We start from the raw sequence: 15690 nt of genomic DNA, 5'->3' as shown, positions 1-15690 counted from the left end.
GGGGCCGTTTCCATTCATAGTGCATTTTTCTGTTTCTAATTGACCTAAACTGCCATCTTGGCTGGCCACACCCAGCACAGTGGAAATGTTTTGGGTGTGCAGAGAGAAGGCGAAGCAAGGGTCAGGTCCAGACCATGGCTGGGTGGTGTCACCCTGGGGTCAGGGTCAGGGTTCTCCACATGTGTCAGTGTAACTTCCCCAGGCCTGTAATTCACTTCTGGGACTAAAACGACGGTGGAAATGTGTCCTCCGGGCTTCCAGTGAAAGGCGGACTTCCTGGGAAGGGAAGGCCCACAGAGCTTCTCATTGGCAGAGACACTTTAACGTTGATTTAACCACTGGTTCTTCTTTCTGGCTTCATGCCGGCATCACCTGGGGCACTTCTAGAATTCTACTAAGCTCAGGCCCACCTGGCACGGCCTCCTGAGCCAGGAGGTCTTATATGCCCACTAGGTACCAACTGCCTCCAGATCTGGGTGGTCTGGAATCCTTCATCCAGGCCACACCCAGAGCACTCAAATCAGAGTCTGCAGGGTGGGCATGGGCCCCAGAAGTTTCTACAGCTCCTCAGGTGAGCCCTGTGTACGTGGCGTGTGTTGGTGGGGACTGCAGGAGGGCTCCCCTCTCTTCAACTGGGTCATGTCTAAATGCCAAGTCCTTTCCCATTACTGTCCACGCCAACTCCAAGGCCCTAGACTTAAATGGTCATGAAATCCAAATGTGCTTTTAGAAAATGGAAAAGGTCACTTTAGACCAGACAGGTGTGTTCTAAATGTCCCTAGAGAGTTTGCATTTTGCGTAACTTTGCTAAGCAAAGTTTCAAAGTCTCACTACAAAAACTTCCCCGAATGTCAGTAGCTCCTCCCACCCCGTAAACAAGAGATATTGCAAAGTTAGAGTGTTCTGTAGACAAGGGATATTGCAAGGTTAGAGTGTTCTGTAGACAAGGGATATTGCAAGGTTAGAAAAATCAATGTGGACGAGTGTGCAGTCTTCCAGAAACAGTCTGAGGAGCGCAGGAAAAACCGAGGGTGACGCTTCTCCTTTTACCTGCTCTGACTCCTCCTCAAAGAGAGCCACTGCCCAAAAGGGCTCAGCTAGCTGGAGACCACCCACCCTGTCGTCAGGGCAAGGGTTGTCTGTACAGCTGACTGGTCTCCGTCCTGAGGCAAACCCCAGACGTGGGCTCCTATTTCTGGAGCTTGAATATTGTTTGAGGTCCAGAGAGAACTTGGGGAAGAGTTACAAATAAAACCTATGTTTGCTGACCCTGGCCGGTTGGCTCAGCAGTAGAGCGTCCGCCTGGCGCACGGGGGACCCGGGTTCGATTCCTGGCCAGGGCACATAGGAGAAGCGCCCATTTGCTTCTCCACCCCCCCTCCTTCCTCTCTGTCTCTCTCTTCCCCTCCCGCAGCCGAGGCTCCATTGGAGCAAAGATGGCCCAGGCGCTGGGGATGGCTCCTTGGCCTCTGCCCCAGGCGCTAGAGTGGCTCTGGTCGCGGCAAAGCGACCCCCCCCCCCCGAGGGGCAGAGCATCGCCCCCTGGTGGGCAGAGCGTTGCCCCTGGTGGGCGTGCCGGGTGGATCCCGGTCCGGCGCATGTGGGAGTCTGTCTGACTGTCTATCCCCGTTTCCAGCTTCAGAAAAATACAAAAAAAAAAAAAAAAACCCCAAAAAACACCTATGTTTGCTGTTGCTACTTGATCTCTCACTATTGGCCACTATTACTGGCGATAGAGTTCATGTATGTATCGGAGAAGAAAGGATACTGAGGCACAACAGAGCAAGCCCAGGAGGAGCCTCCATTGCCTCCCGGGTCTGCGTATCTTCCCCATCCGGAAACAGAGTTCAATTCGGTGAGGTTCTAGAGGAGATAAAGGGGAGGAGCTCAGGAGGACACCCGGGGGACGCCCTGGTCTGGGGCTCACAGAGGGCTCTTCCTGGCTCTGCTCAGTCCCGTGTGCCCTGGAACACCTAAACTACACCTCTGAGTAGCACCGTCTTCACGGGAAACGGGGCTAACAAAGCCATCTCATCCACATGTTAACCCTAAACTTGGGTCAAGGCTTGTGCGCGGAGGGACATTCCCTTACCTGCCACCACCAGAGCTTCCTCAGGGAGGCCATTTAAGAGCTGTTTGATGTGGAAGGTGAGGCCCTGAGAGCATAGAGATCAACGAGAAGCCAAGGGCGAGGAACCAAAGAGGGGCAGAGCAAGGATTTGATGTTTTCCTCCTGAGAGCGAGGGAGAGGTTATAAGCGGTGGTGGGATTCAAATATTTAACAACCGGTTCTGCACCCTAATGACCATTTTAAATATGAAAAAACGATATACCAAAAGGTAGTTTATTATTTCATGCATTTAATACTTAAATAAGAACAAGAAAGGAGGCACACAAAGCTAGATCATGTTATAAAAAAGAATTTTAAAATATTAATGAAAAAATATTAAATAATACCTGACAAGAAACAATAAAACTGTTATTTAAGATATTTCCATATTGCTTCTTGATTGGCATCCTCTCTTGCAATTTTTTTTTCACCTATGGACGGAATGGGCATTACTTGGGCGCTTTAAATAACCCGTTGAGCAGATGAATGCTAAAAAAGAGTAAGGAATGTAAATTTGTGATTTCCACTGGTTACAACACTACACTAGAACCATCTTCTCACCGGGCACTGCCACGCCCTCCTCATACGCATGCTCAGCTCCTGAGGGTAGAAGAATGAAGGTGACAGCCCGGAAGCACACTTGCCATAAACATGGAGGGGTCCTGGATGGTAATACGAGGTTTGAAAGGACAGGGAGGCCCAGTGGAGGGTGAGTTAGGAGGCAAAGAAGAGTGTGCAAGCCAGCTACATGGGGACCAGGCCCAGCGCTGCTGCTTCAAAACCGGCAGTGGTGGTAGGTTTGCAAGAACACAGGTGACCCTCCGCATGCAGGGCCTGCTAGCTTGCTGAAGCATCCATCAGGTCCTGGGGCCCTACCTGCAGGCGTGGAGCACACAGGCTGCTCCAGCGGGTTGAACGGTGGGCCCCTGGTGGGTGGGAGAGGGTGCTCCCTCCCCACTGCGAGGGAGCCATCTAAACAGGAACCGCCGCCCTGGCCGGTTGGCTCAGCGGTAGAGCGTCGGCCTGGTGTGCGGGGGACCCGGGTTCGATTCCCGGCCAGGGCACACAGGAGAAGCGCCCATTTGCTTCTCCACCCCCCACCCCCTCCTTCCTCTCTGTCTTTCTCTTCCCCTCCCGCAGCCAAGGCTCCGTTGGAGCAAAGATGGCCCAGGCGCTGGGGTGGCTCCTTGGCCTCTGCCCCAGGCGCTAGAGTGGCTCTGGTCGCCGCAGAGCAACGCCCCGGAGGGGCAGAGCATCGCCCCCTGGTGGGCAGAGCGTTGCCCCTGGTGGGCGTGCCGGGTGGATCCCGGTCGGGGGCATGCGGGAGTCTGTCTGACTGTCTCTCCCCGTTTCCAGCTTCAGAAGAAAAAATAAAATAAAATAAAATAAACAGGAACCGGAGGGTTTACATTTCCATGTGAGCAGGACCCCGGCTGCTGCAGCCACCACAGGAATCACTGATAGAAGCAAAACATCAAGGAACATCAAGACCCTGGCGGAAAAGTCATTGAGAAACAAGATATATACAGCCTCGGAGCATCACCCCAGAGATGACTTCTTCATAACAAACAGGACAGGGTAGCTTCATAATGGCGAGCTCTGCTGCACACATTATCCAAGTGACCGGATGTGGTATCAGGTGTGCCCTGACCCCAGTGCACTGAGGCAGGCTTCACTCGAGTCTACCAGTGAGAGGTCAAGCAGGCAAGTCCAGCTGATGGAGACCTGGACACTTCAAAAATGTCAGTGTCAAAAGCCTAAAAACACCAATTGGGATTTTGAAAGAAATGACCTGGGTGCAGTAAGAGACACAGAGGCTGAGGGAGGTTCTCATCAGATGCCCCTAAACAGAAGGGAATCCCCTGTATAGGAGGGCGTAGGGGAGAGGAGGAGAGGAGAGACAGGGACGGAAAGCAGGCATCCACGGGGGTCGATCCCTTGCACTGATCACTTGGTGAGTGTGTGATCGGGATTTAGTTGGGGGTTGGGGTATGAGTTTGTTGTCCCCTTGGAACAAACATTTCAACACCTCACGGTGCCGAGTGTGATTCTTGGTTCAAAGACACACTTGGTTCTTACAAAAGGTCCTAGGTCCACTCTTCCACGTGGAACATGACGCCGCAGGAAACCTGGCTCGGCGGGTCTCGCCATGAACTAGGTGAGGCCCCGCTGCTGTGGTTGACTTCCTAGCTTGGGGACCCCTGACCCACCCACCCGGGTTCCCAGTCCTCTACCTGACCCCAGGTCCTCTGCTGCCCTCCTGTGGACGCCCTCCCACAATGACCTCTTCCTAGCCTGGGGACCCGTGACCCACCCACCCGGGTTCCCAGTCCTCTACCTGACCCCAGGTCCTCTGCTGCCCTCCTGTGGACGCCCTCCCACAATGACCTCCTTTCTGTATTTGGGCAGCAGCACCCGCTTGCTACCTCAGGGCACTGGCACGCTGTGTCCTCCAGGGTCTTTCTCGGTCACACCTCTCACCCCCATAAGGCTCAAGGGGTTCTCTGTGTTCAGATTTCTCTCCCAAAGGGAGCCTCTGTGACCAGCTTGTCTGAAATAGCCCCCCATATTGCCTGCTCTCCTTTTCCTGATAACGAAATGTGTGTGACATTATTTCTCTCTCCCTCTCTCCCCCTTCCACACACACACACAGGGAATGCAGGCTCCAGGCCACTGTCTTGCTCACTGCTGTATCCCCAGGCCCAAGGCACGTGGCTCGGGATGGGGATCCACCCTAGCCTGTTACTCGGGCTGTACATGGTGTGAGGATGGATACTCTCTTTATCACCCTGTTTCCTTGGACAAGACTCCTGACTTCACCCTCAGGAAGTCTACTCAACTCTGTCTCTTAAAAACCACACCTAGGCCCTCTTTGCATTGGCTTTTCATTTCTCTGCCTTTTCTTTCCCCTCTTTGCCTTAAACAGGAAAAATACAAGACTGAAGTATATATTGAGTATGTTGGGATTTATCCAATAAAATTCCATGCAAAACATCCTCTTCGTGGGAAGCATTTCTTTTCTCATTTTTGGCTTCTGTCTCCTGCTCAGCTCCGTGTTTTAGAGCTGGTGGTCGTTCTAAGCAGCCCTCCTGTGTTGTGAGTGCAGCCCAGGGCGGACTTTGGCCCCTGTGTTTGCGGACCTGTCCTTGGGCTGTGGTCAGAATGGCGGGCGGCATCCGGCTGTTCCTGGTTTTCCTGATGCTCCAGGGCACCGAGCCCTCAGGTTAGTGTCTGCTTCCTCACTGCGGTCCTAGCAGACTGTGGGTTTGGTCAGAGGAGGGGCCGTTTTCCTAGGACAGAGGAGCCAGCCCCTGGGTGATTAGCGGGTTTTAATTCAGCTTCCAAAAAATCCCTCCTGGTCTATCATTCATGACAAATATTGGAAATCATGGTGTCCTTTGGGGTCCTCCCAGGAGAGATACTCAGAAAAAATCAAGCGTGTGAGAGGTTGAGCCTAGTCTGGTGGGGACAGGAAAAGCGGCAGCCAGGCCACAGGTAGACGCTGAGAGTCACAGCACTGTGTACTCTGACGCCCAGGAAGTGGGCATTGCAATTCTTGGGGAAGTCCAACCCTGTTGACGGTATCTACATTCCTGTCTTGCTCCGTAGTCTTTCTTCCGTCTCCAAAGGCAAATGAAGTTCTGGTAAGATGGAAGCGTGCTGGCTCCTATATTTTGGAAGAGCTCTTCAAGGGAAATTTGGAAAAAGAATGTTATGAAGAAATTTGTGCCTATGAAGAAGCAAGAGAAGTATTTGAAAATGATGTGATCACTGTATGTACCCCCACCACAAACTCACACATTTTCTGATTATTCAAATTTCTGCTGCCTTAGAGGGCATAGTTTCTCAAAGAGACAAAGCTAAATGAATACTCTGTTTACTTAGCAGTGAGCTTGACTTAATCCTAATTTTACAGATGAGGAAACAGAGACAGAGAAGTGAAATACTTTTCCACATCTAGTAAGAGGGGACCCACATACTCAGTTTCACACCCCTAAACTCCTTCTGATTAAGCAAATCAGTGTGTAGATTAATTCCTCATGAACATCACTCAGATTTTCATGACTCTGACAGAATTAGATATTTTAATAGATATCTATTGTTTCAATATATCAACAAATTTTTAAGAAATAAAGTCCTCCCTGGAGTGCCTGCATAGTAAAACAATCTCTCATAATCTATTATCTGGATTAAGTAGTAAGGAATTTTGCATTCTTTGTTTCAAATGGTTTTCTTTTAAGTGAATAAAATCAACATCTTCTTACCTTTAAGCCCATCTACAGGAGAAAATATTTTTTTAAAAATCTATTTGCAATACTTTTATATTTTAATTTTACAGGAGAACTTTTGGGAAGTGTATATGGGTAAGTAGTTTTCTCTACTCTTGCAAGGATTATTTCCTCTTCTTTTTTCTTGAGATGAGGTAAGGCATTCTACATTTCAAACCTCAGGTGCCTGGCCACCCCCTGAGGACAAGGATGAGGACAAGGCTGGGAACCTTCCCAAGGTGTTGCTGGGGTCAGGGAGAAGCTCCCGTGGGGGGCTTGGCTGGTAGAGGCCAAAGGGTCCCCCGTTCTGAGCAGCTCCTCTCATTCCTGTGGCCTCGCAGGCTCCCTGGGGCCTGTGGCTGAAGGGTCAGAACTTGGCTAATTTGAGGAAAGTGATGACTCAGCCTAGACTTGGGGGTATGCTGGGCGTCTCTGTGGGAGGAGCTCCCTGCAGACCAGTGACTGGGGGTGGAAAGGATGAGTGAGGGCAATTAGGAGCAGAGCTGTGGCAGCCAGAGACAGTCGCCAGTCACCGTGGTCGCTCAGCAAAGAAAGAAGGAGGCTAAGAAAGGGGACTTAGACAAACACTGGGCATACATGGGCTGGGGGACCCCAGGGGACACATGAGGGGCACCTAGCAGCTGAAGCAGCCTCCTGGTATCAGCAGGGCCAGGGGGTGTCAGAAGGGCCCAGGTGATGCCACCCGCAAAAGCTTCTGGCACCCTCTCTGCAGGTGGCTCGCCGTGCCTCTCCCAGCCCTGCCTCAACGACGGGCTGTGCCGGGACAACATCCGCAGCTACACTTGTACTTGTCCTTCAGGCTACGAAGGCAGGAACTGCGCCTTTGGTGAGCCCCGCCCTCCCTGACCCACCCCCACCGCACAGAGACGGGCTCCCAGGAGTGAGCAACGAGTGCCCATGGAAACCCACTTCCAACCCAATTCTCCACTAGGTGTCATCCTGCGAATGACCCTCCTACCTTTCAAACATGCCTGCCTACAGTTTCCACAGCTTAGAGTCCCCTCTTTGACTTCCCAAACCCATCCCCCTCTAAACCATTTACAATCTGTTCTTGAAAATTCCTGGAACCTGACCCATCCCTAGCAGGGGTGCTGGGATCAGGAAGGTCAGTCTGTAAGGAGAATCATACACAGGCTGGCTCAGAGCAGGCCCGGTTGCAAAACTTGCAGCTTCATGAACTAATATTTCTTAAATACAAATAAATAAAATGCAAGATTTACTTGTGGGGAGAAACCAATTTCCTATCAATAATTATCAGATAATGAAAATAAATTAGCTTAATTCTTTCAATGGGTCTGGGTCAATACAGAGTCAATATTCTGGAGAAAAATATTATTTCCACCTCAGATCTCTCCCCTGAAGTCCAGCTCTCTACTCTAATTGCCATCTTGACAGCCCCGTGTCATGTTCTGCAGACATCCCGAACTCAACATGTGCCAGAGTAAGGTTCTGATCTTCACTCCACATGTTCCTTCCTCCCATCCCAGCTGCTCAGCTACTCACATGGAATCACACTAACACCCCCCCCATGCCCGCCTCGATCGTACCAGGAAGTGAAAGATGACCGTGAGTGAGCACATCCAGTTAGAAAAATGGACAGACGCTTTACAGTATGAATGAACATACTTCCAGGACCAAGTCACATTTTCTGAGGACAAATACTAGGGTTGTCATCACTGAATCTTTGATTTTTTCATACACATTTCTGAACATGGAAGTGTGGGAAATGCTTATATGAGGAACCAAAACTCTGAAAAGAATGAGAATATTTGGGCTGATAATAGAACCCCGACGTGCAAGGAAATTTAAAAGCGAGGCCCTGGCCAGGTGGCTCAGTGAGTTAGAGCACCATCCAGTATCCCGAGGTTGCAGGTTTGATCCCCCATCAGAGTACATACAAGAATCAATTAATGAATGTACAATAAGTAGAGCAACAAATGGATGTCTCTCTCTCTCTCCCTTCCTCTCTCTCCAAAATCAATTTTAAAAAATTAAAAAATGAGTATTTCCATGTTAGCACTTCTGGATTTTCCTTTGTTTCCTTTTTCAGCTAAAAATGAATGTTACCCATTGAGGACTGACGGTTGTCAACACTTTTGCCACCCGGGACAGGACTCCTACATGTGCAGCTGTGCAAAGGGGTATAAACTGGGCCAAGACCACAAATCATGCACCCCACACGGTGAGTGATCAATCAGTGAGAAATGACAAAAGCAGTCTCTCTCTTTCCTACCCTGCTGGCTCCCATCCACGCCCCGCGCCTTCTCCTACAGTAACATTTGAAAAACCACCCCTTCTCTATGCATCATTATGACTCAGCCAGCCTCCTGGCCTCTGCGCTGGCGCTTGCCTGGGTCATGGCAGTATCCTAGCAACCCACAAGCACCGAGAGCAGGTGATTTAATTTTACTCTGTGTCCACCATTACCTCAAAGTAACGGGCATTAAGAAATCACATTCAAGTTGTCAACACCATTCGAATAGATGAAACCCAATGTTGGACTTGGAAGGCACTGATTTTTCTTATGTTGTCCCCACAAATGAAGAGAAGTGTGCGTGTGGAGTCCTGGATTCTAAATGCATTGCGACAGCACAGAAAAGCAAGGAGAATCTTCAGATTTTCCCGTGGCAGGTAACAGAAACAGTTTATAAACACGTTCTGGCTCTTGGTACAGATTTCACCCTTAATCATTTCCATCTTCTTTCTTAACCCAAATAGAAACAGAATGTCTAAGTAAAAGAGGCATTTTTTACTGACTTAGGTGAACTGTTTACTAATCTCGACATCACACTTCAGAGCACTTTCTAATGCTGAATGCACTTCAGCGGTCTTCCTTCTTTTTTTTCCCAAATTAAAAAAATTAAATTTAATGTCTTCACTCTTTGCACCAAATAAAAACATGGTTTTATTGACAACCTGGGCCTTTCTTATGGAATTCAAAAACTATTCTCGCCTGACTGGTGGTGGCACAGTAGATAGTGTCGACCTGGGATGCTGAGGTCCTAGGTTTGAAACCCCAGAATCACCTACATGAGCATGGGTTTACCGGCTTGAGTGTGAGATCATAGACATGACCCCTGGTCACTGGCTTGAACCCCAGGTTGCTGGCTTGAGCAAGAGGCCACTGGTTCGACTGGAGCTCCCAAGTCAAGGCACATATAAGAAGCAATCAATGAACAACTAAAACTGCTGCAACTATGAGTTGATGCTTTTCATCTCTCCCTTCTGGTCTGTCTCTCTCTCCCTCTAAAAAACAAACAAAACAAACAAAAACTGTTCTCAACGTCATTTCTCTCAGAACATAGGCCTCCTAAGGTTGCACTTGGGTGGATTAGCTGACATGGGGTCCGTTCTGGCAAGTGGCCATGGAGAAGGCAGGAGGCCAGACTTAAGGACCCAGGCTCCACTCCCCAACGACCTAGCTGGAGTTCCAGCTCCCTTATTGTGTGCCGGAAATTTCTCTTCTTTAGCATTTATTTTTGTTATTTTGCAGTTTCCCCCCTTGACTGGTTTGGAAGTTAAACATTCTATTTCTATTTTTGGTGACTCTTGACGTTCAAACATTCATTTTTAACCTGCCAATATATAAAGTTAGTATTTTTACATGCACACCCCGCACCAATTATTTCAAGCACCTTACGCTAGGCTCACCTGCTATTTTAACCAGTATCTTGTTCTTTTCTTGCTTTTCTTAGTAACTCCACAAAGTAGCTATTATTATTTTTTGCTATTATTTTTATTATTATGGTTTATACCACCGATGTGGGTTTTAATTTATATGTTTGCCATTTTTCCTTGCCTCTAGTGTAGATCATCTCCTTCTGCCCGAAGCACACCCTTTAGAATAGTCCTGTCAATAGAACTATAATGTAAGCCACATACATAACTAAAATTTCCTAGTCACACTAATGAAAGTAAAACAGATGAAATAAATTGGATAATGTATTTTATTTCCACATGTAACAAATATGAAAAACTGGCATATTTACACTTTTCTTCATTATTAAACCATTGACATCTGGGGTGTATTTTACACTTGGAGAACATCCTAATTTGGACCAGTCACATCTCAAATGCTCAGTAACCACATGTGACTATCCCTAGCTTTAGAAGTTTAGAACCTACCTAGCTTCTAAGCCTAGCTTTAGAACAGGGGTCGGGAACCTTTTTTGGCTGAGAGAGCCATGAGAGAGCCACATATTTTAAAATGTAATTCCGTGAGAGCCATACAACCACCCGTGTACATTACGCATTACCCAATAAAAATTTGGTGTTGTCCTAGAGGACAGCCGTGATTGGCTCCAGCCACCCGCAACCATGAACATGAGCGATAGGAAATGAATGGATTGTAATACATGAGAATGTTTTATATTTTTAACGTTATTTTTTTTAATTAAAGATTTGTCTGTGAGCCATATGCAGCCATCAAAAGAGCCACATCTGCCTCACAAGCCATAGGTTCCTGACCCCTGCTTTAGAAGTTTCCTTAGAGGTTAATAAGTGTGCACGTGTGTGTGCGTGTGTGTGTGCGTGTGTGCGCGCGTGTCACTTTAAGCCAATTTAGCCAGCAAAATCACTTGGCTGCTAATATGGAGGCCTGGACAGACAACTGAATAGAGCTCAGTGACTACTGTAATAATCCAGATTCAAAAAGAGACTTGAGTGAAGGGAGATAAAATGATGGAAAGGGACAAAACCAGAATGGTCTAGTTATCAGCCGGTGAACTTTCTATTGCTTTTCTTCCTTAAACTTTTTAAGACCCATTATTCATACTTAATCATCAGCTGCCAGCAATACACTAAGGTAAGGCTCAGAATGGGGGGACTGCTGATGATGGATGACTGAGCAATCAGACCTTCAGAATGACAGTGTGATCTAGTCCCGCCAACTGCACTGTCTTCAGTCTTCCAGTGCATCAAGGGACTCTTAGTTGCCATTTTCATCTACAGAAGTAGTGTTAGTACCAATGAGACCGGGAGCTATTACCTGTGAGGTGAGCATCTGCTACATACACATCAAACACGTTTAGGAGACACATTGATTTAGGCAAGCTGCATACTATTAGATTTTTCCTCTGGCATGCCACAATTTGGCACAATGAATAGTTCTGAAGTTATTTAACTGAATGAACTGGCCTAGGCTTGTTTCTTACATTCTATTGCGTAAGATAATTGGCACTGTGTTCCACTGCATTTTACTATAAGTCTAGCAGACTAATGCTGAAAATGCCATCTTCCCCCAAACTTGGTTTTATCCACCTATAAGATAAAGATAATATAAGAGTTGTAGTGTGGATTAAAAAAAATGTACCTGACTTATGTAGTCAATAAATGGCAACTACTATTAATAAGCATTTGAGAGTTCAGGAAATTTTTATATTTTGTTCAGCATTTTTCACTTTATTAAGCCAGCACCTATGCCATAAGGATACATGTTTTATCTTATTTAATCCTCAAAACAACCTCACTTTTGTTTTATATCCCTGGTAATTCTTTGCTCTGAAACCTCCTTTGTCTGATATTAACACTCCTGATTAGTGTTAGCATGTAACCTTCCCAAATCTCCTCTAAATTTTTTTTTTTTTTTTGTATTTTTCTGAAGCTGGAAACGGGGAGAGACAGTCAGACAGACTCCCGCATGCGCCCGACTGGGATCCATCCCGCACGCCCACCAGGGGCAAGGCTCTGCCCACCAGGGGGCGATGCTCTGCCCCTCCAGGGCGTCGCTCTGCCGCAACCAGAGCCACTCTAGCGCCTGGGGCAGAGGCCAAGGAGCCATCCCCAGCACCCGGGCCATTTTTTGCTCCAACGGAGCCTTGGCTGCGGGAGGGGAAGAGAGAGACAGAGAAGAAGGAGGGAGGGGGTGGAGAAGCAAATGGGCGCTTCTCCTATGTGCCCTGACTGGGAATTGAACCTGGGTCCACCGCACGCCAGGCCGACGCTCTACCGCTGAGCCAACCGGCCAGGGCCTAAAATTATTTTTATATTTAAAGTATGTTTTATAGCCTGTGTGTAGTTGCTTTCAATTTATACAATCTGACAAGTCTCTGCCTTTTAACTGGGGCATTTAGACCATTTTATATTTATAGGTTTCAAATTGTAATTTTGCTATTGGTTTTCTACTTTTTTCCATCTGTTCTTTTCTCACTTTTCTCTGCCTATTGGATTACTTCTATATTTTTTACAATTCCATTTTACCTCCTTTTTTTGGCTTATTAGCAAGAATGGTTTTGTTCAGTGACTGCTTTTGGGTACAGCTTACATCTTTGGTTTGGCAAGACCTACTGTACCTTCAGCTGATAATCACCCTCAATGGCTGTCTTTGGAGCCCATATTCTTAACCACTAGATGATACTACCCCTAACCCTGCAAATTGTCACTAGCTTATTGTCTGTTTTTTTAAGGTAAAACTAACAAATTCCCAAGAAAAAGACTTCTGTGGAGGTGTTTTAATTCAGGAAAATTTTGTGCTGACAACAGCAAAGTGTTCACTGTTACACAGAAATATTAGTGTGAAAACAAGTAAGTATTTTAGCACTCATTTTTATAAGTTCATATTGGAATAAAAACTTAAAAACTAGAATTTTGTTTTAAATGCAACACAGAACTGAATTTAGCTTCAATACTACTGAGATTCTTGCACAATGAAAAAGTATATGTAAACTATCTAGTGAGATGTCTAGGCAAATGCTAATATTAAGTCTGAGAAAATCACTGCTGATAAGAACATAACTTAAATTGACAGTGAAATGGAGTGTCTGTGGTATCTGACAGATAACTGAGTAAAAGTCAAAAGATCTGGGTTCAGATTCCCATGAAGAACCTTGATATATTTTACTCCTCATCCTTGAATATTTTTCAGTCAACAAAATGTCAGCCTGAAAAACTACTTCTGAACAGCTTAGTGTTTTAGGTAACCTTAAAAAATTTTCTTTTCCTTTTGATTGATTTTAGCAAGGGAGGGAGAGAAACTGAGAGAAAGGGAGAGGGAAGGGTGGAGAAACAGATGGGCACTTCTTCTGTGTGCCCTGGCCAGGAATCAAACCCAGAACTTCCATGTGCTGGGCCGCCACTCTACCACTGAGCCAACTGGCTAGGGCTGAACAGCTGTTTTGATTAGCTTGAAGAAATTCCTCCTAATATCTTCTTAATTTTTTGACTATTTCACCAAAATAACTCATTTTGATTTTTTTTAAAAGAGGAATGATGAGAGACCACGGGATTTAGTTAAATTCATTCTGTGATTTCCCTTTCGATCCATAGATGAAAAAGGAAATCTGTGCAATTAGCCATGGCATGTTTTCTCATGACCTGCCTTTGCCTAGTCACACGGCTCACCGAAATTAGTCTTTTACTATTGCAACCTTGAAAACCAGACTTTAGAAACCAGTGATTGTCCATTATTTAAGATTTTCCTAGAATGAGCAAGGACCCCCTGACGATTAAAGTGAAGAACATCCACGTGCACATGCGGTATGAAGAAGAGACGGGGGACAATGACATTGCCCTGCTGGAGCTGGAGCTGTCCGTCCAGTGCCCAGACACGGGGCTTCCCGTCTGTATACCCGAGAGTGACTTCGCAGAGCGCATCCTCACCCCGCGGACAGGGGGCCTCCTCACTGGCTGGACACTCAACGGCTCCGAGCTGGGCAACGCCTCGATGCAGCTGCCAGTCATGCACATGGACAGTGAGGAGTGTGGCAAAGCCCTGAATGTGACAGTCACCACGAGGACGTACTGCGAGAGGGGAGCAGCGGCTGGAGGGGTGCAGTGGGCGGAGGGCAGCGCAGTCGCCAGGGAGCACAAAGGCACTTGGTTCCTGACAGGGATCCTGGGCTTGGTGCGCACAGAAGAGTACGGACAAGAGTTTCTTCTCACCAAGGTTTCCAGATACTCGCTCTGGTTTAGACAAGTCATGAAATGACTAAACCTAGCTAATCAGATAGAATAAAATGGGACTGCACATTTTAACTGCAAGCATGGAGTTTAAATGGAAATTTTACCGCAAAACCACGGACTGCTTCAGAACCACCCACTTGGTCCACAAACCACTGGTTATTGCTTATGAAAAAAATTTCAACCAGTGTGCCGCAGAATTTCTACAACACGCAGTGCCCGGGGACTACTGATCAGGGACACTGACTTCTCTTCCCTTAGACCAGTGGTCGGCAAACCGCGGCTCGAGAGCCACATGTGACCTAACAGCATGCGACGTTTTTAGCAAAGGCCAGCTTAGGAGTACCCTAATTAAGTTAATAACAATGTGCCTACCTATATAGTTTTAAAAATTTGGCTCTCAAAAGAAATTTCAATCGTTGTACTGTTGATATTTGGCTCTGTTGACTAATGAGTTTGCTGACCACTGCCTTAGACTGTCAAATAAAAAATGACAACAGCCAACACAATAGCCACCTAGTGTGAATAAAAATTATACCTTTTTTTTTTTTTTGTCAGACTGGCAAAAAATATATTTTTTTTGGTGTGCTACAGAATTTGTCATTAATTTATGTGTGCCATGAAATGAAACAGGTTGAAATCGCTGGCTTATGAGATCATTACTGGGTACTGTGAAAAGTTCTTTCCTTGGGACTTTTTATCTAAACAGAGACCTTAAGAGAGGGAAGATACATTAAATAAAAACCTATCTGTAGGCCCTGGCCGGTTGGCTCAGTGGTAGAGCGTCGGCCTGGCGTGTAGAAGTCCCAGGTTCAATTCCCGGCCAGGGCACACAGGAGAGGCGCCCATCTGCTTCTCCACCCCTCCCCCTCTCCTTCCTCTTTGTCTCTCTCTTCCCCTCCTGCAGCGAGGCTCCATTGGAGCAAAAGATGGCCCGGGCGCTGGGGATGGCTCCTTGGCCTCGGCCCCAGGCGCTAGAGTGGCTCTGGTTGCAACAGAGCGACCCCCCGGAGGGGCAGAGCATCGCCCCCTGGTGGGCGTGCCAGGTGGATCCCGGTCAGGCGCATGCGGGAGTCTGTCTCTCCCATTTCCAGCTTCAGAAAAATACAAAAAAACCCCAAAAACCTACCTGTAGGTCATCACAGCTGTTTCTCACGATCCTCTCCTTTTCCACATCTAATGCTTTCTGATGCCATGAGTCAATGAACATAGCTTAGTCTAACAACAAACATGCTTAGGAAGTATGTCTTTGGGATGAAAGCTTCTAAGAATTGCTAGTTATAGACAAAGAGTGACCTCACAGTTGTGCCAGGTTGGCCGATTGCCCGAGTGAGTGAAAGGGTTGCTCTAGAAAGCAACTAGACGGGCGTCAACAAGGGGGAAGAATAGTTTTAG

The 15690-nt window shown here is 47.1% G+C and overlaps 1 protein-coding gene across 1 annotated transcript; it reads left to right on the top strand.

The window, feature by feature from the left end:
• Window positions 1-4212: 4212 nt before the first annotated feature.
• On the top strand, window positions 4213-14695 carry PROZ (protein Z, vitamin K dependent plasma glycoprotein). The gene is made up of 9 exons (XM_066237010.1): window positions 4213-4268; window positions 5160-5333; window positions 5720-5883; window positions 6450-6474; window positions 7112-7225; window positions 8450-8581; window positions 8945-9030; window positions 12804-12921; window positions 13809-14695. The coding sequence occupies exons 1-9, from the start codon at window positions 4223-4225 to the stop codon at window positions 14321-14323; spliced, it is 1374 nt and encodes a 457-aa protein (XP_066093107.1). The 5' UTR covers window positions 4213-4222; the 3' UTR covers window positions 14324-14695.
• The last annotated feature ends 995 nt before the right edge of the window (window positions 14696-15690 follow it).

Source organism: Saccopteryx bilineata, chromosome 6 (assembly GCF_036850765.1).
Source record: "Saccopteryx bilineata isolate mSacBil1 chromosome 6, mSacBil1_pri_phased_curated, whole genome shotgun sequence".
NCBI lineage: Eukaryota > Metazoa > Chordata > Mammalia > Chiroptera > Emballonuridae > Saccopteryx > Saccopteryx bilineata.
Note: the sequence above shows the minus strand (reverse complement) of the source record. Positions and strands in the feature narration are given on the sequence as shown.